We start from the raw sequence: 25,990 nt of genomic DNA on the forward strand, positions 1-25,990 counted from the left end.
ACACCCATTAGTCACTTAGTAGTTGACTTGGTTATCAGATCCAATGTTTCCGGTATCACAGTGCTTGTGTTCAAATAACCCTTATTTTACTTAATAATGGTTCCAAAGCACAGAGATGCAAAATATAGTGATGCTGGCAACTCGGATATGCCAAAGAGAAGCCAGAAAGTGCTTCCTTTAAGTGGAAAGGTGAAAGTTCTCAACTTCATAAGGAAAAAAAAATCATATGCTGAGGTGGCTAAAATCTACAGTAAGAATGACTCTTCTATCAGCAAAATGGTGAGGAAGGGAAAAGAAATTCATGCTAGTTTTGCTATCGTACCTCAAATATGTATGCATAAGAGAAATTATATTATATCTAGGGTTTCGTGCTTTCTGCAGTTTCAGGCATCCTCTAGGGGTCTTGCAACATATCCCCGACAGACTGGGGGACCACTGTAATGGCATATCTTGGAGAGACTTACAAGCTATGATCCCTTCACTGGAGCCTGGAGGACGTGAGATTTACAAGGAGCAATCGGAGGACCCCCTTACATCTCCACAGGGACAGTTTATCCATTCATTAAATGATGGACTCCAAAACTATTGCATTTACAGCAAAGTCCTCAGTTGATTTCCCTTTTGATTTCACACAAATTGATCTATGCCAGAGCAAGCAATGAGGATCATGATAGCTGTGATAAGTGGAGATGGTTTGTTTGTCCTGTTTTGTTTTGTAAATGAACAGGAAATAGATGAAATCCACACGGGAACTGACCCACTGGAGCCTTGCTTCAGCGCTCCAGGATCTCCCAGCTTGGGTGGGGAAGAAAGGCTTGGGACATTCAAATCTTTCCTTGCCACTTTCTTGAAGTCTTTAAATGTAATCTAAGTTTCCAAAACTTGAAATTTATAATAAATATATTTTCACTAAATGCTTAAAATGTATTTTACATGCATTCACTCACTTAATCATCACAAGTCTTTGAGATAAGTTTTATTATTATTTTGTAATATAGAGACCAGAAAATTTGTCTTGTTTTCCAGTGTTCTCAGACCTAGTAAGGACAAAGCCAGAACTCAGATGTTCTGATTCAGATCACACTAGTTTAACCATTCAAAAATTGCTTCTTAAATGAGGTATTACTATCCCACAAGAGCATCAAAGAGGTTTAAATACAATGTCCAATGTGTAATAGGCATCCAATATATCATAATACTATTTATAATTATTATAAACTTATCCCAAGATAAACTCACTTCTTTTTGTGGCTCTTTCTCATCTTCTAAAATTAACCTTCAGGATGCATAGTAAACAGTCTATTCAGGGGCAGAGAGATGCCACTGCAACCCAGAACCCTGCCTGAACACTAAATACTAAGCATCATACAATAAGGGTTAAAGGCAGGAAGAGCAGAGCCAGACAGACCACAGCTAAGAGTCCAGCTCCCCAGACACTTTCTGTGTGACTTCGGATAAGCTACTCAGCCTCTCTGAGACTTAGGCTCCTTATCTGTAAAATGGGAGAATTGGCATCTCCCTATTAGAGTTGTTTCAAGAAATAAATGAGATTATTTATATGTAGGGTGTGGGGGATCAGAATTAGCCACCCCAAAATGTGTCTTTTTGCCTTGCCTTGATTATTTTTAAGAACAAAAGACTCTGAAAGAAACTTTGACCTCTCCTTTAACTGCCTAAAAGAATTTAAGATAGAAGTCCTGTCCCCAGGACAGGCCATCACCATAGATAACTCTGGGTATCCATAGACTTTGGGGAGGATCCTTGCTAAGCCCACTCTTATCAAAGTTCTGTCTACCAAACATTTATTTTCCATCTCCATGTGAATGGCCTTCCTCCCCTTTGAAGACCCAAACCACCACCCCCAACATCCTCCTTTGTCTTTAGCTGAAGATGGTATTTAAGGCGGTGGCTTTGGCCATTCTAGTGAGTTGCTCAGTTTTCCTGAGTTTCTCCCATGTATACATGTGATAAAGCCTTACTTGATTTTCTCCTGTTATTCTGTCTCATGTCAATTTAATTCTTAGACCAGCCAGAAGGACCTAGAATGGGTAGAGGAATTGTCTTCCTCCCCTACAAGGGGATGACATAGGAGCTGGCACTTAGCATGGTCTCAACACAGACCTGCCAGGGACTTAGAGACTAGTCCAGAAGTGCAGCATGAGGATGAGTCTTCTGCTTGCTCTTTGACACTGAATCCCATCTGTTCAGGAGCAGTGGGGTTGGGTGCAGCCTTAAATTATGGAGAAAGGTTGTTCTGATTTAATAATTCTGGTTTCAAGGCATACTGTAGAAGCCTGAGCTGCATTTTAATTCCTTTGCTTTCTGCTGATTCTCCTCAGCCCTGTCTGGTTTCCTAAATTCAAAGATGGAGCCCTCAAAGATATGACTATGAACTCACTAGACAGCTCGTAGCTCAGAACTCATTTCCAGGGAGAAGTTCTCTCTACCAAGAAAATCCAAGGTCCTTGTGGTCAACCTGATAGAACTCAAAGTCTTCTCTTTTCTCTGGATTAAGCATGTGGCAAGAGCGTGGTTGGGCTGAGGGGTCAAAAATATGATACTTAATTCACACTATACAGTTTGACTTTGAACAAGTCATCTAACTTCTCTAACCCTGAGCTTTTTCATCAGAAAAGGGGGTAATAATAACCCCACCTTGAGTAAGGTAAGAAAGTGCTTAGCACCCTCAATAAATGTGTGCTATTACTATCATGATTATTGCACTGGTCAGAGTGGACTTTGCTGACGAGTAAAACTTTGGAAGAGAGGGAGGTCATTCTGCTTAAACATTGAATCTTCCAAGATTAAAAAAAAACCTTTTAAGCCTCTCTTTGCATTCTATTTTTCCCTTCCTTTAACTCAGACAACCCCCTTTTTTCTAAGCTCCAAACAAAGACTTATTCTTGAGCTCTGCTTCTGTCTGAGACAATGCACACTTTATAAGATCACTGAGGTCAGAATCTAAAAGTGTGGATTCTGGTGCTCAGCCACATGGGCCCCAAACCCAGTGTTCCTAACTATGTGATTCTGGGCAATTTATTTAATCTCTCTGTGCCCCTCCTCTTACACGTGAAATAAGATGCTATTAAAAGTAGCTATTCATTCAACAAACATTTGTTAAGCAGCATCTATTGCTGTGCACTATTCTAAAATATAGGGTAGTTGGGAAGATTAAATGAGCTAATATATATAGTGTGCCCAGAATAGTGTCTGGCACATGCTTGGCCCTGTATAAGTAGTGTCCCAAATTGTTATCTTTGTAACTCGTGAAAGTGGAAATTCATGAGGAGGGTCAATGCCAGGCAATGTCACTAACAGGAGACACTTGGCAGGCAGTAGTGAAGACCGGATTTCATTGTCTCTTCTCAGTTCTCTGTTATCCACAACTGCCAATTAAAGTTCTTTGAGGCTCAAGTTTTAATTATCACAGAATTCACGTCATTTACTTCTTCAGATTTCTCTTGAAGTGAATCTTAAGTTGAAAATCATCTGTGATATACGATTTTCTTTGTGCAGTGTCCTAACACTGCTCATCATATCTACCCCTCAAAAACTTGTCTCTTGAAGACAGCCAGGATCGTCCACCCAACTCTGCACCCGTAGAGACTTAATCAATCCTTTACTGTTACCCATAATAATCCATCCTTCTCTGTTACCCATAATATGTCTCTTCTTCTACTGATTATTCTATATTTTAAGTTTCTAATAATGTGCCTCTCTCCCCAGTTGTTAATTTTGAGAAGAAAAAGTCCACACTTTACTCAACTTTGCTGCATAAATACCTAGCACAGAGCTTGGCACATGGTAAATAATAAATGTTTGCATTTTAAATATATATATCAGCTTTATTGACGTAGATGTACAGTTTGATGATTTTAGTAACTGTATCCGTCTTCAACCATCACCACAATCCAGTTTTAGAACACTTTCATCACCCTAAAATTTCTTTCATGCTCATTTCCAGGCAATCCTGCCCCAGGCAACCTCTGATCTACTTTTTGACTCTATAGTTTTGTCTTTTTCAGAAATGTCATATACATTAAACCATTCAGTATTTTGTTTCTGACTTCTTTAGGGGTACATCTATGTTGTTGCATATATCAGTAGTTTGTCCGTTTTTACTACTGAGTAAGTATCCATTGTGCATATACTACGTATGAAGATGCTATGCTTTGTTTGTCCATTCACAAGTTGGTGGATGTATTTGCATTGTTTCCAGTTTGGGAATATTGTGTATGATGCTTGTACATGTGCAAGGATGTGTACAAACATACACGAACAAGTCTTTATGTGGATATATGTGTTCACTTCTCTCGGGTAGATACACAGGAATGGAATTATAGGGTTGTATGCTAAAGGTATGCTAATCTTTGAAGAAAATGCCCAAGTGTTTTCCAACAGGCCATACCACTTTACATTTCCATAAATGATAAAGGAGGGTTTCAGTTTCTGAACATCCTTCCCCAACACTTGGTATTTCCAGCTTTTTTATTATGGTCATTCTAGTGATTGTGTAGTGCTATCCCATTATGCTTTAAATTTGCAATTACCCAATGAATAATGATATTGTTAATACCAGCCTTGTATACATTGTCTATAATGAGGGGTTCAATCACATCTTTTGCACATTTTTAAAACTTGGGTTGTTTTTCTTATTCTTGACTTGTAAAAATTCACGTATACTAGATACAAGTCCTTTATCAGATACATGATTTACAAATATTTTTCCCAGTCTATAGCGTGTCTTTCCACCCTCTTAATAGTAACTTTTGAAGAGCAAAACATTTTAACTTTAATAAAGTGCAATTTATTAAGTTTTTTTTAATAGTTTGTGCTTTTGGGCTGCTAGCTGAGACAGCTTTGATGACTCAAAGAAGACAAAAGACAAAGATTTTCTAGTGGATTGCATTCTATAAGTTTTATATTTCAGTTCTTACATTTCGGTTTATGATGCATTTTAAATTAAATTTTGTGTATAGTGTTAGGAAAGATCTAAATTCGTATTTTGCTACGTGGCTATCCAATTGTTTCAGTACTTTTAGCTGGACAGACTACCCTTTTCCCCTTTGAACTGCCTCGGCATCTTTGTCAAAAATCAATTGGCCACTTTGTCCCTGAGCTAACATCCGTGCCCATCTTCCTCTATGTTATATGTGGGACACCACCACAGCACGGCTTAATGAGCGGTGTGTAGGTCCACACCCAGGCTCTGAACCCAAGAACTCTGGACTGCTGAAGCAGAGTGTGCGAACCCAATCACTATGCCACTGGGACAGCCCCTGACTCTTTTAATACTCATTAAGCCTGGGGATGAAGCTATTTTGTACACAGTAAATTCACATATCCAGAATAATAAAGGATTTAGAAGAGATAGGTACCACCATAATTTTGATATTATGATTTATAAGAAGAAATATATATTATTTCTTCATTCCCAGTCCCTGACACTGGGCTCCTAAAACCTTGTAAATTCCTAAGGGATAAGAGCACTAGGAGAATCTTTAGTTCTAATGAGTGACTCTGGGTGAGCTCCAGGCTGGCTCCTGGATGGGGGCTATCACCACTTCTCTAGAGAAGGGAGAGGGGCCGGAAATGGAGTTAATAATTAATCACGCTTATGTGAGGAAGGCTCCATAAAAATCCAACTAGTTTAGGATTCAGAGAACTTCCAAGTGAACACATCTACATAGCAGGAGGGTGGTGCTCGCCAGCTCTGCAAGGACATACTCTCGTACTGGGACCCTCCCAGACCTCGCCCTATGTATCCCTTCATCTGGTCGTTCATCTGTATCCTTCCCCATATCCTTTAATAAACTGGTAAACATAAGCCAGTGTTTCCCTGAGTTCTATGAGCTGTTCTAGCTAATAATCAAGTCTAAGGGGGAGAAAGTCATGGGAACCTCTGACTTATAGCCAAGTTGGACAGAAGTTGTGGGTATCTTGGGCACCTACTACCTGTGATTGGCATCTGAAGTGGAGGGCAGTCTCATGGGACTGAGCCCTTTACCCCTGGTACCTGCTACTATCTCCAAGTAGGTAATGTGAGAATTGAGTTAAAGTATAGGACGCTCAGTTGATGCTGCAGAATTGCTTGGTGAAGGAAAACAGCCCCACACGTTTGGTCACCAGAAGTGTCAGAATTGAAGCGCTCCATGTGAAAGCAAAGGAGAAAGACACAGGAGGAAAACTGTCGGTTTCTCCAATACAGAATTTTTCTCCTTTGCCTATATAAATTTGAAACAAAGGTCAGTTTTTATTTTGTGTTTGGACAACTTGGCTCTTCCACCTCTTCCTAACTCCCAGTAAGCAACAGCTCATCTACTTTATCCTGACAGGAGGAGTCTGTCCTTCTTTACCCCTCCTTAACTTGCTATTTGGTTCAGGGAGAGAATTATTGAGCTCTAACCACTGGAACCCACAGAAAATAGAATTAGGCTCAGTGGATTACTAGGCTCAGTGGATTACTGCTCTGCTTCTTATAGCACACTCACACAGAGGACGTGGATGGTCTAATGCCTGAAATGTGTTCATCCCTCCATATTTATTTAAGATCTTTTTGTATTCAGTATAAGTTTGTTCTTCCCATAAACACATAACTGAGACAGCATTTTTACTATCTTAATTTTACAGATGACAGAATGGCAGTTCAGAGAGGTGACATTAGTGACTCATAGTCACACAGTTAATAATTACAAAGCTAAGCATTAAAATGAGGTGTCCTGTCTCCAATTCTCATGCCCTTTGCAGTACATCATTTCATATAGAAAACAAATTCAGAGCAACCAGGTAGGAAGCCATTATTCATCAAAAATGTGGAGAGGTTACACAGGCCTCCAACCTGCTTGTATACAATCCTATAGTTAAAATAATCAAAATGCTTATTTGGGAAGAAAATGGATGGGACAAAATATCTGACGTCATTCTCCCCAGTGACTTACCCTGTAACTGACATCCTCTACGAGAGTAGATGTGCCCACAGTGGACTCTGCTTGCCACAAGGTCTCCTTGATGCTACAACCATAAAGAAACACATTCTTCTTTTGGGAGTGGCCGTGGAAATCACAGAAGACCTACAATGGCCGAACAAAGGAGAAAGTAAATCCAGGTCAGATTTATTGGTTTCTTAAACGTTTAAAAAGTCAACTGTTTCAGGCAGATACTGTTTGCTGAACAGAACCAGCCATGTGGGGATCATTGGTAACCTTGCAAAGAGTTGTATTGGTGGAATTATCAGGGAAAAACATAGATTGGAAGGGGTTTAGGATTGAATGAGATGTGAAGAAATAGGAGTTACGCACGGCCCTTTTGAGAAATTTGCTTGTGACTAGGGTGAAGACAGGGTCAAAACTAGAAGAGGAAATAGGGAACAAAGCCTTTTTAAAAACATACAGAGTTTGAAATAATTTTAAAAGTCAATAGGAAATATCCATTTAAAAGGAATAGGTTCAATATAAAAAAGAGAAGTTAACAAATCGCTATAATTTTTTCTCTAGGGTCTGAAGTGGTAAAAAATGACCACCAAACTCAATGGCTTAGCAAACAGGGTTTATTTTCCAGCATGTCCTCTTCATTCTGGGATCCAGGCGAAAGAAGAAGCTCCAGTTTGCGATTAGAAACTATTGTGGCAGAGGGGAAAAATGTCAAAGGCAGAATCACGCTATGGCTCTAAAAGCTTCATGGAGCATGGTGAACATCAAGTCTGTTCTCATTCCAAGTTACATGGCCAATCTTATCATCAATGGCTTGAGGAAGTATATTCCCCCTACAAGGAGGCTCTTCAAGTCACATGACAAAGGGCAGTGATGTGAAATCCTATTACAAGGAGAGATGCTAAGAATGGAGAAAAAATAAGAAAATCTAAAAAAAGACCTCAAATTCTCCACATCCCTATATGCTTGCCCCTTTGCAATAGACTATGCTCCACCTCCATCAAGAGGTGGAGTATGTTTCCTCACCCCTTGAATCTGGACTTAGCCATGTGAAATCTTTTGGCCAATAAGTATTAGCAAATATGATGCAAACTGAAGCCCATAAAGGACTTGCACGTTGGGGCTGGCTGTTCAGCTGCTCCTGGGAGCCCTGCAATAATTGTCCTGTGAAGGAACATAGGCTAGCCTGCTGGATGAGGAGACATGCTATAAAGTCATCTTGCAATGACCTACCTGATACCAAGCCAACCACTAGACCTGTGCATGAATCCATCTAGGACCATCCAGCCCTGGCCAAGCTGGCTCAGACCAGAAGAATCACTCAGTTTACGTGGATGATTTTCATGCAGCATCATTAAACATATTGCATAGGTATTGTTTAAGCCACTAAGTTTTGGGGTGGTTTGTTATCCAGTAAAAGCCAAGCACTAAAATAATCTGTCCTTTTAGTCTAAATATTTGCTTCCCTCCCTTCAACATACAAAATATACTCCTCTCCTGCCAAGAAAAACGTCTGAACATCACAGCCTATCACAGTCTCCAATTCTTAGTCTTCAAACTCTCAGTCCAAGGTCCCATGATAGTTTCTAGACCCCATATGTGCCTCTTCCTAATCTAGAAAGAAAAAAGGCAAGTCATCTGCCTTCCACCCAGCTACATACAATGGTTGAATGAGGAAACATTAACCCCAATAAACACTCATGTTTGAAAGAGAATGAGTGGGATGAGCACAGCAGTCACTTGACCATATCAATTCTGAAATGATAATGGGTTCAGGGCTGGTTGCTTGATTAGGCCCTAGTTCTGCTCCCTGTCAATAGCTCTCTAGTCTTCTTCTTCTCTACAGATCTTTCCTCTGCACTTGGGAGGTGCTCGTTTTTCCATTATCCTCCTTGGCCACATATGAAAAGGGCATTGGAGAATACGGCCTCCTCTGAGGCCAAGCATCTATCTTTTCTGATTCCTGATGTCGATGTTTGGGGGTACAAAGATCATTTTTGTCTCAAAAAGTCACTGTCTCTTTGAATCAAAGCACTGGAAATGAAATACCTGAAGGTAAAATCATTTTTTTTTCTTTTTGCTTGATTTTAATGTCTCTAAAACGTCACTGAAGGTCTAAAGCTAAAGAGTCACAATGTAGTATACGTTTATAGTATGTGTAAAAGCAAATATATCAGAATAATAGAATGAAATTTGGAGAAAGAAATTGTGAATACACAGTTGTAAGGTCATTATACTATAAATGAAGCAGTATAATATTATCTGAAGGTATATTCTGATTAATTAAAGATGGATATTGTGAGAATAGCATAAACACTAAAAATATTGTAAGGAGTATAAGTAGTATTCAATTATAGAGATAAATTGATCATAAAAATCCTCAATTAACACAAGAAAAATCACAAAAGATAGAAAAGTCTAAGAACAGGTGATACAAATAGAAAACAGCTATCAAGATAGTAAATTTCTATTCCAACATATCAATAATCTCATTAAACGTAAATGGTCAAAACACACTAATTAAAAGATAAAGACTGTCAGATTGGTTAATAAGCAAGATCAAATACATTTTCTTCAAAAGAAATTCATTTTAAACATAAAGACATAGATAAGTTAAAAGTAAAATATGTAGGGCCAGCCCAGGTGGCCTGGTGGTTAAGATTGGAGTGCTTTGCTTTGGTGGCCTGGGTTCAGCTCCCAGGAGCAGACCTACACCACTCATCTGCCAGTGGCCATGCTTTGGTGGTAGCTTACATACAAAAAGAGGAAGAGTGGAGATTGGCAGTGGATGTTAGCTGAGGGTGAATCTTCCTCAGCAAAAAATAAATACATAAATTTTTTAAAGTAAAAGATGTAAAAAGATATATTCTGTAAGCATAAACAAAAGAAAACCCGAGGGGCCAGCCCAGTGGCACAGTGGTTAAGTTCACACATTCCGCTTCTGCGGCCCAGGGTTCGCAAGTTCGAATCCTGGGTGCAGACAGAGTACTGCTTGGCAAGCCATGCTGTGGTAGGTGTCCCACATATAAATTAGAGGAAGATGGGCATGGATGTTAGCACAGGGCCAATCTTCCTCGGCAAAAAGAGGATTGGCAGCAGATGTTAGCTCAGGTCTAATCTTCTTCAAAAAAAAGAAAACTGGAATTAGCCATATTATTTATCAGATAAAACAGACATCATAACAAGAAGTATTATCTGAGGCAAAGAGGGATGCATTGTTTCATGTGCCCATGTTGTCTTTGGTGGTTAAGTGCTACTGGGCCTCTGCTACTTTGGGATTCCATAATCTCCACCAAAATGAGGCACCCCATCTCAACAGTGGCATCCTCTACAGGGCTGGCCTTCAAAGAAGAGCCACTACAGAGCTTTCCAAGGATTCAGATGCTCCCCTCACTCACGTATTCAGGGTGGGGAAAATCTAAAATGGAACAGAAAGTGTAACAAATGAACCTATTGCATTACAAATGAATAAAATTATCAGACTTAAAGGGGTGGGGAAAACAAGAACTAACCTAAGTTACTATGGAAAAATACTATTTTCCAAGTAGAATTGTAAGAATAAAAACAAAAAACTATACGCAAACACTGTACTCTTGTTAATAAATTTATTTATTACAGGGTTATGGGTTAGTGTAGTTGAAACTACTTTATATGTACACCAGGGATGAACAAATAAATTGATATATTGCATATTATGAGAGCCAGTTTTCTCATTGTTGGAGAAAGAAGTTATAAGCAATGAAATTATGAAGGCTAGAATAAACTCCTCTGGCAGCAACTTGAAATTAGAGGTATTACTATGAACTCTTGGTTTTTTCAATATATCTTCAGATAGATAGATACAGAAATAAAAATGAGTGTGTGCATATATTAGTTAGTACAGATGCATATATTTTCAAGCTCTGTTCTTTGAGAGAGCCTAGAAATGAAATCACCTCAGTAGCAATGAGCACACGTGATGCCCAGATCTTGGCTTCTAATACCATTCTCCAATAAAACGAACCAGGCTTTTTTTGCACAAGTAGTTGATTTCAGGGCTGAGACAGAGAAAATACAACATAAGAATTGCACAAAAGAAATATTTCAAAAGGAAGGGTCATGTTGAAAGGGCACAGGAGCCAACCTGAAAAAGCTTCAAATGATCAAAGTTGGAATAATTTGATCAATAGAGTAGAATACGATAGGATAGGATTACAGTCCACAGAATAAAATTAGTGTCCATGAGTCCATACCCATATAAAAAACTCATTGAATACACGCATATGTACATACATACATACATACATACATACAAACATACAGGAGAAGGGACAGCTCTTCCTTACAGATGAATTCCAATTAACAAATATAGAATGAATGAAGTGAATAGAATACCACCATAAGAACCCCTCTATAATAATCATTGCAGGCAAGATCCACTGACGGATGCTAAAATTAGTGACAAAGATTTGAGGAGAAAAATGATTATTTGCATAGTGTCAGAGTATCTCCAGGAAGATGCAATTAATTGCAAAGAGAAAAATAGTAACTTTACAATGGAGAAACCTGGCAGAAACCACCTTATCCAAGTGATCAAGGCTAATGTCACCAATATTGACACTAAAGTCATATGGAAGAAAAGTACAAGAATGACCAATACTCTTTACAACTGTCAAGGTCAAAGAGACAAGGAAAGTCTGGTAGACTCACAGATGAGAGGAAACTAAGAAAACATGAAATATAAATACAATAGCATTTAATCCTGGATTAGATCTTGAAATAACTAAAGAACATTGATGTGAAAACTAATGAAATCCATATAAAGTCTGTAGTTTTATTAACAGTACTGTTCCAAAATTAATTTTCAGTTTTTGAGTTTTTTTTAAAGATTGGCACCTGAGCTAACAACTGTTGCCAATCTTTTTTTTTCTTTTTTTTTTTTTTTCTGCTTTATCTCCCCAAACCCCCCTGTACATAGTTATATATCTTAGTTGCAGGTCCTTCTAGTTGTTGGATGTGGGACGCCACCTCAACGTGGCCTGACAAGTGGTGCCATGTCCGTGCCAGGATACTAACCCTGGGCCGCCGCAGCGGAGTGTGCAAACTTAACCACTCGGCCACAGAGTCGGCCCCTAATTTTCAGTTTTGATAATTGTGCCATGATTGTGCAAAATATTAACATTAGGGGAAACTGGATGAAGTATATATGGGTACTCGTGCTATTTTTGAAACTTTTCTGTAAAATTGTTTCTCAAAATTGTTTCAAAATAAAAAGTGAAAAAATGATACATCATAATATTTAGTTAAAATCAAGAATGCAAGGTTGGTTGTTTCAACATTCAAAAATAATTCAATGTAATTCAATACATTTACAGAATAATGAAAGAACTAATATGATAATCATAATAGATGCATAAAAACATTTGATAAGGGGCCGGCCTTGTGACGCAGCGGTTAAGTTTGCATGTTACGCTTCTCGGTGGCCCAGGGTTCACCTGTTTGGATCCTGGGTGTGGACATGGCACTGCTTGGCAAGCCATGCTGTGGTAGGCATCCCACATATAAAGTAGAGGAAGATGGGCACAGATGTTAGCTCAGGGCCAACCTTCCTCAGCAAAAAAGAGGAGGACTGGCAGTAGTTAGCTCAGGGCTAATCTTCCTCAAAAAAAAAAATTTGATAAAACTCAATACCCATAAATGATTTAAAAATAATAACCAACCTCTTAGAATCTAGGAACAGAAAGGAATTGCCTTAACCTAATACATATTACCTACAAAATCACCTATAGTATGATTTTTCATGAAATATTATGTTTCCTCCCTGAACTCAGGAAATACCTGGTGCTGACTATCATCAACTATATTGGAAGATACAACTGAGAAAAGAGAAAAAACAAGTGCAAGAAAAAAAATAAAAAGTATAAGATTTGAAAGGGGTAAATAAAATTTTCCTACATAAAGATTGTAAAATATAGAATATCAAAAATCTGTACATACAAATTATTTCAAAATACCAAGTTAGAATGTCGACATATAAAAATGAAGTGCACTTATATATACTATCAGCATACAAATAAAAATCCAAATTTAAAACTAGTATTTAAAGTAGCATAAAAGCACTAAACTCATAATTTTCAAGATGTGCAAGACACATTATTGAGAAAATGAAAAATTTCAATTCTCCGGAAATTTATCTATATAGGTTCAATATAATCTCAACCAAGATCCACAGAGAATGTTTTTATTTATTTGTTTGTTTGTTTGTTTGTTTATAGGAAGATTAGCCCTTGGTTAACAGCTGTGCCCATCTTCCTCTATTCTATATGTGGGATGCCCGCTACAGCATATCTTGATAAGCGGTGCTAGGTCCACACCCGGGATCCGAACCAGCAAACCCCGAGCCACCGACGCAGAGCGTGCGAACTTAACCGGTACATCCCCAGGCCGGCCCCTGTTTTGTTTTATTTTTTATTTTGTGGCAACCTGCAAGCTGATCCTAAACTAGTATGGAAAAGCAAAGAGCCAAGAATAACTGAGACGGTCTTGACAAAGAATAAGAAAACTGGACAAATTATGTACAGATATCATAACTTATTTTGAAGTTATAGTATTTCAGACAGAGTATTATTAGTGAAAGGATACATAAATTGATCAATGGAGGAAAATAAATATTCCAGAAAGACACTCCTGTAAATAGTTACTTGATTTATGACAAAGTTGACACTCTGGTGCAGTGGGGAAGGGATGGTCTGAGAACACTATAATTCCCATGTAAGAAATAAAAATAAATATCGTTACCTCATAACATGTTAAAAAATAAATTCCACATGGATTGTAGATCCTAATATGGAAGACAAAATAATTAAGCTACTTGAGGCTTTACCATACATAGTAAACATACATGGTATACATACACACATAGGCTACTATGTATGACCTTGGAGTTGGAAAAGAGTTCTTAAAAAGAACACAAACAGGGGCCAGCCCGGTGGCACAGCAGTTAAGTTCGCATGTTCCACTTCTCGGCGGCCTGGGGTTCGCCAGTTCAGATCCCGGGTGCGGACATGGCACCGCTTGGCAAGCCATGCTGTGGTAGGTGTCCCACATATAAAGTGGAGGAAAATGGGCATGGATGTTAGCTCAGGACCAGTCTTCCCCAGCAAAAAGAGGAGGATTGACAAGAGTTAGCTCAGGGCTAATCTTCCTCAAAAAAGAAAGAGAGAAAGAGAGAAAGAAGAGAGAAAGAGAGAAAGAGAGAAAGAGAGAAAGAGAGAAAGAGAGAAAGAGAGAAAGAAAGAAAGAAAGAAAGAAAGAAAGAAAGACTGTACAAAACAGCTTTAAAAATAAAAAAAGGACACAAACAAAAACTAAACATAAATGAAAATACTTAAACACTAGGTATATTCCATTAAGAAATTCTGTTCATTCAAATACACCATGAAGAATGTAAAAAGGCAAATTAAAGAGTGAAATAACATATTTGCAATACATATATCCAACAAATGGCTCAACAAATATAGAGAATATGTGTGTATATATATATATGTTTATACTTACTTAACATACATCAATAAGAAAAAGAGAAGCAACCCAATTTTTAAATGGGCAAAAAGCTTGAACTGACATTTCACAAAAGAGAATCTCCAAATGGCTATTAAGCAAATGAAAATGTACTCAATCTCATTAATATCAAAGAAATATAATTTAAATGCCATGAAGAGATGCCATTTCATCTAATTGCTTATTAGGACTGCTAATATCATGAAGACAGATGACTCCAAATGTTGGCCAGGATAGGGAGCAAAAGGAACTCTCAAACCTAGCTTGTGGGACTACAAATTGATGCCACTACTTTGGAAAACAATTTGGGAGTGTCTTCTAAAGCTTAACATACACATATTCTAGGACCCTCCCAACAGAAATGCATGTATTCAGCACCAGAAGATATCAAGAATGTCCATAGCAGCACTGTTTTTACTCATCTAAAACTGTAAACAGTAGAATGGATTAATTAATTGTGGTATACTCATTCAGCAGAATACTGTCCAGCATTGAGAATGGAAGAACAAGCTGGACACAAGAGTACATCCATATGATTTCTATTACATGACATTAAAAAATAGGCAAAACTAATATGGTGCTAGAAATTAGGGTCGTGTTTATGTTGTATAGAACTGGGTACTATTGTCTAGGGTCTCTGGTTTACTGGTCCTATTCTGTTTTTTGACTTGGTTGGTGGTTCATTCTGTGAGAATGTACCAAGGTGTACAGTTGTGATCTGTGTACTTAAAATTAACATTTGATACATACACGTTTGTGTGTTTCAGAGAGGCGGATGTCCCGGAATTCTAATGAGGTATTTCCTCACATTTGTTCCTTAGTCTCTAGAAATGTAGCCTTTGCATAGTAAGTTCAGGACCCAGAGTAGGTAACTGAAGGTGTTTATCAAATTTACTAATGATACAGAATTGAGGACAATTGATAGCAGAGTTAAAAGAGTAAAGAACAGAAACTAAGTGGTAAAAGAGCAGAATCAATGGAAATAGAAACACTTAAATTGGAATAAACGTAACATCCTATAATTAGATTCAAACTGTCACACAAGTAAAGGATAAAGACACTTAGGTAAGAAGTAGGTTTTGAATGAGAGATCTGGAGGTCTTAGATGTCAGTTTGCTCAGAATGAATCAGTGGCCATGGATGCTGCCTGTGGATGCTCGCCATGGATGTCAAAAATTCATCTAATCATAAATTACTTCTGGAGAAGTAAAGTGGTCATATAATAGGAGAACAATCAGTGCAATGTACCTCATACTGGTCAATTTACTTCTAATATAGTGTTTTTCAATTCTGAGTGTGGCATTTTAGAATAAGCTAGGATACCTCAGTAAAGAGGAACCAGAAATCTAAGAGAAATGGGAATGTTTGTAAACAAAGAACAGCTAAAGATACTGGAGACACTTATCCTAGAAAAAGAGAGGGCTTGATAGCAGAGCCCAGATTTCGAAATTCTCCCATTTGGAACATAAATAAATGTATTTGCTATCATTTCAAAGAGCAGAGTAAGGCAAAAGGAAAGATGATACTGATATAGATTCCAGCTCCATATTAAATTCAATAATTGTTACTGGCAAAAAATGATGTTCTGGGGCCAGCCTGGTGGTGCAGCAGCTAAGTTCACACATTCCGCTTTGGTGGCCCGGGGTTCGCCAGTTCGGATCCTGGGTGCAGACCTACGCACCACTTGTCAAGCCATCCTGTGGTAGGTGTCCCACATATAAATTAGGGGAAGACGGGCACGGATGTTAGCTCAGGGCCAGTCTTCCTCAGCAAAAAGAGGAGGATTGGCAGGAGATGTTAGCTCAGGACTAATCTTCCTCAAAAAAATAAAAAGAAAGAAAGAAAGAATGTTCTATGGTTATGGCTATCTTGCAATGCTGTGTCACACTTTAAAAAACTTCCGTTCTCTGGAAATATTTCAGCAGAAACCAGATAAATTGCTATCAATGATATTGTTGGTTGAGAAATTAGACTAGATGATGACTGAGCCTACTTCTGGTATATGGTAAAGTCCTATAGTTCATTGACTGAATAGGAAGCTGTTGACAGCAGGAATGGATCCCAGGACACTCAGGGTACATGCATGGAGACATAAATAAACACATATGTGAAACAAAAATAAAGGGACAAATAGGTAAATGGTCTGTCCAGTCACAACAGGAGAAGATGAAGACTAAGTCTCTGATGGCATGTTGGAACTCATAAGTCATGTTGCTTTGTTGGTGAGCTACACAAGTAGGAAAGAAGTCAGAGACGTCAGGACTGATGTCTGCAATCAAGATTGTTGCCAGACAAGGAATACTGACTGGATCAGGAGGCAGCTGGTAGGTTTTTGGACAGACCAGGTAGCTGTGAGATGAAGGTTTCAAGGACTAAAGGACTCAAAACTGTTCTCTATATTGACCTTCTTTTCCTCCCCCTCTTTCTCTTCATTGTCAATAACATACCACTACAATTATATTTTGGGGGATTTTTTAATTACATTTTAAATATTCTGTTATCAGAAAAGTATTTTTAAGTATTCTTTTCTCTTCAGTGAAGAAGAATTTCATTTTTTATGTGGGATTCTTAATTCATAGTTTCAGGATAAAGTCTTATGAGAAAATCCATCTTCCCAGCTTCTCTCTATCCCTGAGCTGTGGGTGTTGGAGCTGAAAGGTTACGCGGAGTTGAGGAGGAAGGAGCTGGTCCAATGACAAGTCAAACCAGACACAAGGCAAATAATGAAAGAGCGGAAACAGTGAATGAGCACAGTAACTTGTTTTGTAAGAGTGAGGTAATTAAGCAAATGTACAGAGAAAATCAGGACACAGAAAACGTGGCCAACAGAAAGAGAAAAATGAGAGAGAGAAGCAAGTACTATCTGGGGTTTTGGAGCATTCCAGTTCCTGTAAGATCTTATTGGGATTTTTTTCCTTCAAAACTCTACGTCTTACTACTTGGGTTACTTTAAGCAGGTTTCTGTTTTTTCCAACAAAAACATCACCTAAGCCAGTGCTTCTCCATCCTGTCTACGCATTAAACTCTTCTGAAGGGATTTTAAAAATACCAGTGCCTGGAGCCCACCTCCAGAGATTTCGATTTAATTGGTCTGCAGTGACACTAAGGCTATGGGATGTTTTAAAAGTCTTCCAGGTGGTTCTAATGTCCAGCCAGGGTTGAGAACCACTGTTCCAGTCTCGAGTCTGGAGCAGGGGATGTCGCATGTTATCAAGCATCAGAATAACCTGGAGGACTTGTTAAAATACTATTGTGAGCCACTCCCCAGCAATTCTGTGAGTCAAGTAAATCTGGTTTAGGCCCAGGAACTTGCATTTCTAACAATTATCAGGTGATGCTGATGCCCCTGGCCCCAGGACCATGCTTTGAGAGCCCCTAGCCTAGAGGAGCCAATACAATAATTGTTTGAGGTTTAATCCTCTACCATCAGGAATTTTCCACCTTTCTCTCTTACCCCTCACTTTCTCTCGTGAATAAACACCCACCATTCTGATGAAAAGTGTGCAAACAAATTAAGACTGTGTCTTAGCAACAGATTTCTCAATATAGCCAGGAGCTATGCCTAAGTGGTAACAGGCGCTCCTTAAATGCTGAATTCAACTGGAGAAAAGAGCTTTTTTTTCCTGATCCTTACAGACCCTTAAAGCTGAGGTAAATGACAAATTATAGACGTATTCACCTGCAGGAATGAGGGGTGCTCAGCTCTGGGAGTTCCGGTGGCCTCTGAAGATTCAAAATAAAGGAGATGGAGACATTGTTTTGCTTGTTGTTCAAATGACACCCCTAAGAATAAATGCCTGGTAATTATAAGAAACATGTGTTCCCCTAAATTGCAGGTGCAATTATGGGACAAATTATCAAGTTATTTCAGCTGAGGAAGGTTTTTCTTTCCTACTGGAATTTGCAACACTTGTACTTCCTCTCAGTAAAATTCTGTACCAGGTAAGTAGGCAGTGCGCCCAATTACAGCACTCCAATATCCACAGGTTCCCAATGGCCCTAATCTTGCTTATTCATCAATTGATTCAACAAATATCTACTGGATACCCATTGTGTGGCAGGAGAAATTAAAACTTTAATGTAACATAGTACTGCCCTTCACAACAACAGCAACAAGGACAACTTACGATGCTTCAGATACTGTGCTAAAAATGCAATATCGATTATCTCATGATGAAGTAGGTGCTAGAATCATTCCCGTTTTGCAGCTGAGAAAACTGAATTCCAGATAAAATAAGTAGCTTACCCAGCTGGCCCAAGTTTGCACTGCTATTAAATATGTGAGCAAATATTGGAGTACCAGTTTGCTCTGATCAAGAGTTCATGTTTTAAAACACTTTCATGTCTATATTGCCTCTTCAAGGAGCTGTTTTGTTGGGATGATCCCACAAGTAAAGAGGTGATTGTATTGTAGTGAGAGGAGAGGAGATAGAGAAAAGCACAGGGCTCTCTGGGGACCCAAACCAGGACATGTTACACAAATCTAGGGACATCATTCACATGGCCCTCCAAATGAATGGCCCCCCAGCAGGTGTGCAGTGTGATGGTCCTGGGATTCCCTAGGGAGGTTCTACCTAAGATGAGTCCTACCAAGTGAGAGCTATCCAAGCAAATGGAAAATGAGGAAGAGGGGGCTATGGATTTGAGGAATGGCAATCCCTCAAAATAAGGCTATAGAGTGAAAGGAGACTGGATCTCGGGCATCTGCAGAAGTGGGCAGTGGGCAGCTCATTAATGCCCTTGTATGCCGTTCGAGGATTTGGGGGTATTTTCCTGAAGGTGGTGAAGGAGCCATCAATGTATTTGAGCAAAGAAGAGCAGCATGATCAGGTCACTAGAAGAATGAATTGGTGGGACTGAGCCCAGGCATGAGAGATGACAAGGGCCTAACTTAGGGCAGCAGATGTAAGTCTGGAGAGAAAGGACATTTGGTGGAAAAGTAAGGAAGGAAAATCTATAGGAGTTGGAGACTAAATGGATTTAGGGGCTCAGTGAGGAAGGTTAAGAACAATCCCTGGATCTATGGATTAAGGCAATAGGCAATATGATTGTGCTTCTCCTCAAGGCAAGGAACATAGGAAGAGATACAGATTTGAGGTTTCATTGAGTTAAGTTTTATTAGAGCTGGATGGTTAGATTGGCTCTGGGCTAAACTGATACCCCTGTGTCTCACTGTCTTCATCAGCAAAGTATACGGTGTTCATTGGATTACAATTTTGAAATCAGGCTCTTCCACCATCTCCCTAGTACCTTTTCCACTGAATCCTCGTCTGGGTTAAATTGCAAGGTTAATTTAATTCATGCAAACGTGAGTTCCATCATTTCTTGCTCAGCAAAGAGGCTGTTCAAGGCCACATTACTATGCTCCTCACATGCTTTCTCCATTTTCCCCTCCATTCCTTGGTCCTATTCTGGTTCCTCTGCAAGTTAATTGGGCCCCTTGTTCAAGAGGTTACCCTTCCTCCATCTCAAACACACCTCCCCTAGCCATTCCCTCGCTCCCCAAGGCGCCCCTCTCCTTGATTGTGTTTACCGCTCCGCTTTGCCAGCTTTAAGCTGCTGTGTTTTCCTTTCCTGACATCTGGGTCTTGTTCCTGTTTCCCAGCAGTGAGAGCTCTGCATTATTTATACCATTGCCACAGGAAAATGAAGGCGAGGCTGGAGCTGGGAGGAGGCAAATTCTGGGGCATGTGATGGAAACCCAGAACAGTAGCGCTTCCAATTAAACCAACGAAGGCTCACTAAAGCCCTGGAGATTCCAGCTTGTGCATACTGTTTTGCAGGCAGCAGTCAGCCCAAGCTCCTGAGCGGAGTAAACATCTCTATGAGGGAAATGATACTGGTGGCATGTTCGATTATCCTCCACGAGCCCTATTGCAAGACCGCATTTCCCAGGTGTTTTATTGACGGCCATGCTCTCGCCTTAAGGTGTTTCATCGGAGTTACCAGCAACATCCAGTCATGGCCGAGGTTAACCACAGGGAGCATGTGCAGAATTCATTCCAATAACTATCTGAAAAGGGATTTTCTGCTCCATTCTCTTTCCTAAAGTAAGAGACTTCCACTTAAATTGGGCCATTATGGGCCAAAGTTCCAACATGGCCTTAGAAAAGCAGCCCCCTCCAATAGCTAATCTGGGGTGAAAATTTCCACCTTAAACTCAGCAGAACGCATCAATAACTAACCAGTTACAAGACTGCCCACAGTGGGACCCTTTATTATATGTTATAAAATGCTGGAGGAGGTTTTCTGCCATTCCAGTGTTATATATTATAATGTCCTTCTCTTCAAAATATTTCAAATACATTGAAAGAACCCATGTAAATTAATGCAAACACATAAGTCTAATATGTGGCTTTGTTTTGTATATAGCACCCATCCGATAAGTAATAATTTTAATGTTTGCTACTTATTTTAATGCTTGATACATGCCCGTCACAGTGCTAAGATTTTATATGCATCTGTAATCAATATAAAAATCATGAAAGGAGGATATCATCCAAATTTCCAGATGAGGTTCAACTTCTACTAAGGTTAAAGAGGTTAAAAGATTTGCCTGTGGCCACCCATGAAAAACTGATGTGTTTTATCTCAAATTCTGATCAGACTGGCTCGAAAGACTTTCCAAATCAAATCAATATATTTGATTTTCCAAATCAAAATATTCAAATATTTCGATCTGCCAAAGATGAAGGGCAGTATAACAAGACTATCAATTAGCAAACTACCAGGCTGCCCCTGAGGGCTTGCCTTAGCTGTCTTCTCCTCGCTGTCTCTGGCCAGCAGTGCCCCCATGAGCAATAAGCATAACACCTGAGGGGGCGCTAGCACAGTGAGTTCCTGGCAGGTTCCTCAGGAGTAAAAACTGTTCCCTTCCCCCAGTTTTCGACGCTGAAGGGAGAGAAGCAGCAGACTGGCAGCCACCTTTAAACAGAATTCTTACAACCTATGTGCCTGGGTGAGGCCCCTGCCATCTGTCTCCCTCAGTTCTTGGTACTAAAACTCCCAAGGTAGGGGCTGGCCCCATGGCTGAGTGGTTAAGTTCGTGCGCTCCGCTGCAGGCGGCCCAGTGTTTCGTCAGTTCGAATCCTGGGCGCGGACATGGCACTTCTCATCAAACCACACTGAGGCAGCCTCCCACATGCCACAACTAGAAGGACCCACAACTAAAATATACAACTATGTACCGGGGGGCTTTGGGGAGAAAAAGGAAAAAAATAAAATCTTTAAAAAAAAAAAAAAACTCCCAAGGTAGAAGCATTCATCTTATCATTTTGTGTGCCAATCCCAATCAGGGAAGCTAGGTTTTAGAACCCCTGTCTTCACCAGAAGGTGGAGGCTAGACTAGTCTTTTGAACCTATGGCAGATTTCCAAGCTGTCTGGATAAACCCAGGGCATGGGGCAAGGGTGGGGTGTTGAATACCAACCCACCACCATGCCTACCCAGTTTGTGAAGCAGGCTTGCCTCAGTTTCCTGAGTTGCATTCCTATCTTCCAGGACTGTGGGTTGTCTCAGTCTCCTTGGCTGAACTGTGCTCTGATTTTGGCAAACCCCACTTCCTGGGACTAGAGCTTTGAGCCCTATGCCCTGGGTCATTGGCTGTGATCATTGCTGCCTTGTTCCACTCACTAGATCAGTCCTCCTTGGACATACATATTGAGCACATGAAGCACAGATCCCTCCATGCCTTCATTTGAATCCTCAGTCTTGACTTGTGGCCCTCCCTCACAGAGAACAACCTGATAGCAAAACTACTCCATCTGGCCCTGTCTCCACACATTTCTTGCCTTCTCTCCATTTCCACCAGCTCCAGGCAGCTTCACAAGGGCTGAAGGGGAACACTGATCCAGGCAACCACCCTCCTATTTTCCCCTCCATCCCTCCTCCTCACCTTAATCATCCCATAAAAAGTGAAAAGTAGGGAATTTGCTCAGACCTCTTTGAAAAATCTGACTGGCTCCTTGTGTGGCATATGGACGACCCCGGATTTCCAGCCCTATGATCCATAGAAGGTACATTAGAGATACTAGTGAGAAAGAGAGAGGAAAAATTCCCTTTGCTTTTCAACATAAGTTTACCCAAGAAACTTTAGCAATTCACTTACAAGTGAAGTATTTGTATGTGTAAAAATACATACAAAACATGGGTGCTGGTAGGTTAGAGAAGCACTGCTTAATCTTTACTCTGCCAGCGTGGGAACCACTTTCAATAAAATAATATGGAATCAAATTTAGATTTTTTCACCCAGTACCTGCACGGTCATACCGTCCCCCTTCCCCAACCATGGCAGCAGGATTTGTTTTTTCTTTTTCTCTACTGTAGCCTCAAATACAAAAAGAGGAGAATGCTCGATTTACTACCTCAGCATGAGTGAATGAAACAGGCAAAAATAACACTTGCTCTTCTGCCACTTCTGAGGAATAAAGTGGAGATAAAATAAATAGTGTGTACAGAGATCCTGGAGGGCCCCGGAGACAAGGTTTTAGGAAGGGAAATGCCACCCCTTCTTGCCCTCTCCTTGTGTGCCTCTTTTAAAAGAAGCTGATTAACTAAAAGAATATGCCAGAGGGACAGAATAAGACCAGGAAAATCATTTAAGTAGCTAAAATTTCTGTTCCACTGGGCTCCAAAGAAAGATAAAACCAAAGTATGCCCGCCCTGTCCCTTGGCAGAAGGCGGCCTAGTTTGTGTGAGTTGTAAATGGAAATCAATGAGCTCTTCAAAGAGCACTGAAATCCCTTTGCCAACAGGCGCTCACATAGTGAGAGCCAAGAGGATGGGAATCGATACCGCTCCTCATTCTGAAACCCAGATTCTCTGCAGTGGCACAGGGATCAGGCCAGCTGCAACATGGCAGCTCAGAAGAGGCTGTTGGCCTGGCTTCCCGGGCGCTTGCTGGAGCCTAAGAGCTTTTCTCCGTGCCCCGAAGCTGTGCCTGATTGCCCCCTGGGTCACGGTGCCTCCTCCCTTGTGGGGAGCTCCACTAAAAGGAACCAGTTCAAGGATCCTTGAGCCCATTTGCTTCTTTGGGCTTCTCTGCTTGCATGTCTTTTCTCCAGCTGGATCTTTCTGACTTCTAAATAGATCTTCTACAGACTTTCTATTCTGTTCTAGCAAAGATGTCTTCCTTGGCTTGAATTGCATGCCTCTATCCTGCTCAGTCTTATTTTGGGGAGCCCCCTTATCTCCTAGTTGCATTTCAAAGCTCTGCAACTTTGCTTTGATTTATTTACCCTTAATTTTCTGTTATTAGGTAAGTGTGTACCTAGAGTGAAATGCACAGATCTTGAATGCACAGGTCAATGAGTTTTCATGTAATTCACTCTTCATGCAAAATATAGAGCATTTCCAGTAACCTAGAAAGTTCCCTTCTGGCTCCTATTAGTTAATGCCCTTCTAGAGGCAACAACTGTTCTGATTTCTATCTTCATAGATTTACTCATCTTGAGCTTTACATAAATAGAAAGATAGTATACACACTCTTTAGTGTCTAGTATATTTCACTCAACATGCGTCTGAAATTCATCCACGTTTCTTTAGTGCATCAGTAGTGCATTGTTGTTGTTTTATTTTTTCTCGCTGAATAGTATTCCAATGTATGGATATATCATCATTTACTACATTTCTGAGCTTTTGGATCCAACATTTAGCACAGGTTCCCTGACCCTCTAACAAACAAGAAAGACAAAAAATCAGAATTCAAGAGAATAAGAAAAGGACCATAGGGTCAGCGTGATAGCAGATGAGTCTCTGCCACCAGTTAATGAAAAGTTTCATTTCCTCTGCCCTATAGAGTGACCCCAAGCACAGAAAACTTTCCAGAATTCCAATTTTACATGGCAGAAGATCTAAGAGATCATCAGCCTGGAGACTCTCTGCAGAAAGAATATTTCTCAGTCTTACTATAATGAAAACCAAGCGCAACTCTTACTCATCTTTCAGTCCAGCTCAAATGGCACCTCCAGTCTCTAGCTTTTCCACAACCCTGAGGGAAAATGATTCAACCTCTTATTTTTGTTCGTACAACAACTCACATGAGTCTTTGTTACAGTTTTTACCATTTTGTACTATATTGGTTTCTTTCAGGCCTGACTCCACTTTCTACCAAAGTCAACTATGGACTCTTCAAAGGAAAAGACGATCTTTTTTTGTTTTTTTAATTGGCTTCTTACCCCTGGCATCTAGCACAGTGATTATATACACATAGTGTAAACAAATGGACAAATGGATGACTGCCCAGACCAGTGAGGGGACAGATGGATGTATAGATAGATGGATAGATAGGTGGGCAGATGATGGATGGATGGATAGATGATTGGGTGGATGGACGGGTTGATGGATGAAACAATATGTGAACATTGCCGTCTTGCTTATAAACTGAATAACTTGTGTGGTCTTTAGCAACCCCCAGCAGTATCAGGCTGTTGCTTTCTCTCACTGTGTCACATTTTCATTGGTCCTGGGAGTTCATATTATTCTACCCACCATTAGACAAACGCCTGAGTATCATCTAGACTAGGTGGAGTGTCCTAGCCACCAGAAAGTGGCTTCCTGATGGTTCAGGAAGTATTTCCTTAAGAATCAGAGGCCGGGTAGAGTCACAGTTAACCTGCAGCCATGTAGCCAAAGAGTCCATCTTGACACAGTGGAAATCTCCCCGGTCCAGGACGGGCCTGAGTACCGAATGAGCGGCAGTGCTTCTGCTGTCAGCAGGAGGCTGGTTAAATATAGCCTTATAAGTAACTAAAAGGTGATGTTGAGCCCATTAGAGAGCTTTGTAACACTGGGAACAGTTTTAGTCCTCAGCTGTTTCTCACCCACCTCTCAGATGGTCCCAGCAGGGAACAAGTCTACGGCTGTCATGTTTACAGCTAATTAATGTTTATTTATATTTTTAAACAAGCCTTTCACCTGTCATGCTTTAAAACAATTGTTCTGCTCTTCAATTAGAGTTGTCAGAGCAGAGAGGAATCCTGTTTCTTATGGGCTGAATATGTGCGTGTTCAAATGTGTATCAGGTAGGGACTTCTTTCCCTGTAAGTCTTTCTCTCTCCTTCCAGAGGTTAAGGCTTCTTACTCAGAGAATACGCTTTTCCCAGGCCTTGACCATGAGATTGGTGCTCTGCTATTCAGGCCATGAATTGTTTCTAGAGGGTAGAATGCATAGACTGCTGTGTCTCCTTGAAGGAAAGCATAAGACTTAGCATGAAAATATTGCACATTTTGACCAGCGAAGAACAAGGCTTCTTAGGAGGAAATGACGTGTTTTGCTCCTTTGCAATAAATGGTTGACTCAGCAAGTCTGAAGTTTTCAAACTCTGCACTTTACAAAGCAAGGTCTGGCTCTTGACTGGCTCCTGGGAGATCGCCTTGACGTCTTCAGAAGACCCCTCTGGATAAGAGAGCCTTTCTTTACCTGAAGCCTTGGGCCATGCCAGCTCCTTCAGGTTGACTATGTAATTTACAGTGGGGGTCTTGGACCACATAGTGTCACTTTGACCTCTGAAGGGGCTGGAGACT

At 40.1% G+C, this 25,990-nt stretch overlaps 1 protein-coding gene across 17 annotated transcripts in view; it reads right to left on the minus strand.

Moving 5' to 3' along the window:
* The window catches only part of AGBL1 (AGBL carboxypeptidase 1), an 806,151-nt gene that overhangs the window by 378,156 nt on the left and 402,005 nt on the right, over positions 1–25,990 (minus strand). For all 17 annotated transcript variants that reach the window (XR_011497368.1, XR_011497363.1, XR_011497373.1 and 14 more), the window contains one exon: positions 6,939–7,070. Coding sequence is in view for 12 of the 17 variants with exons in the window: in XM_070495693.1 (XP_070351794.1) it covers positions 6,939–7,070 (132 nt within the window). In the remaining 5 variants the exon portion in view is untranslated. The remainder of the gene's footprint in view (positions 1–6,938; positions 7,071–25,990) is intronic.

Source organism: Equus asinus, chromosome 2, assembly GCF_041296235.1.
Source record: "Equus asinus isolate D_3611 breed Donkey chromosome 2, EquAss-T2T_v2, whole genome shotgun sequence".
Classification (NCBI taxonomy): Eukaryota; Metazoa; Chordata; class Mammalia; order Perissodactyla; family Equidae; genus Equus; species Equus asinus.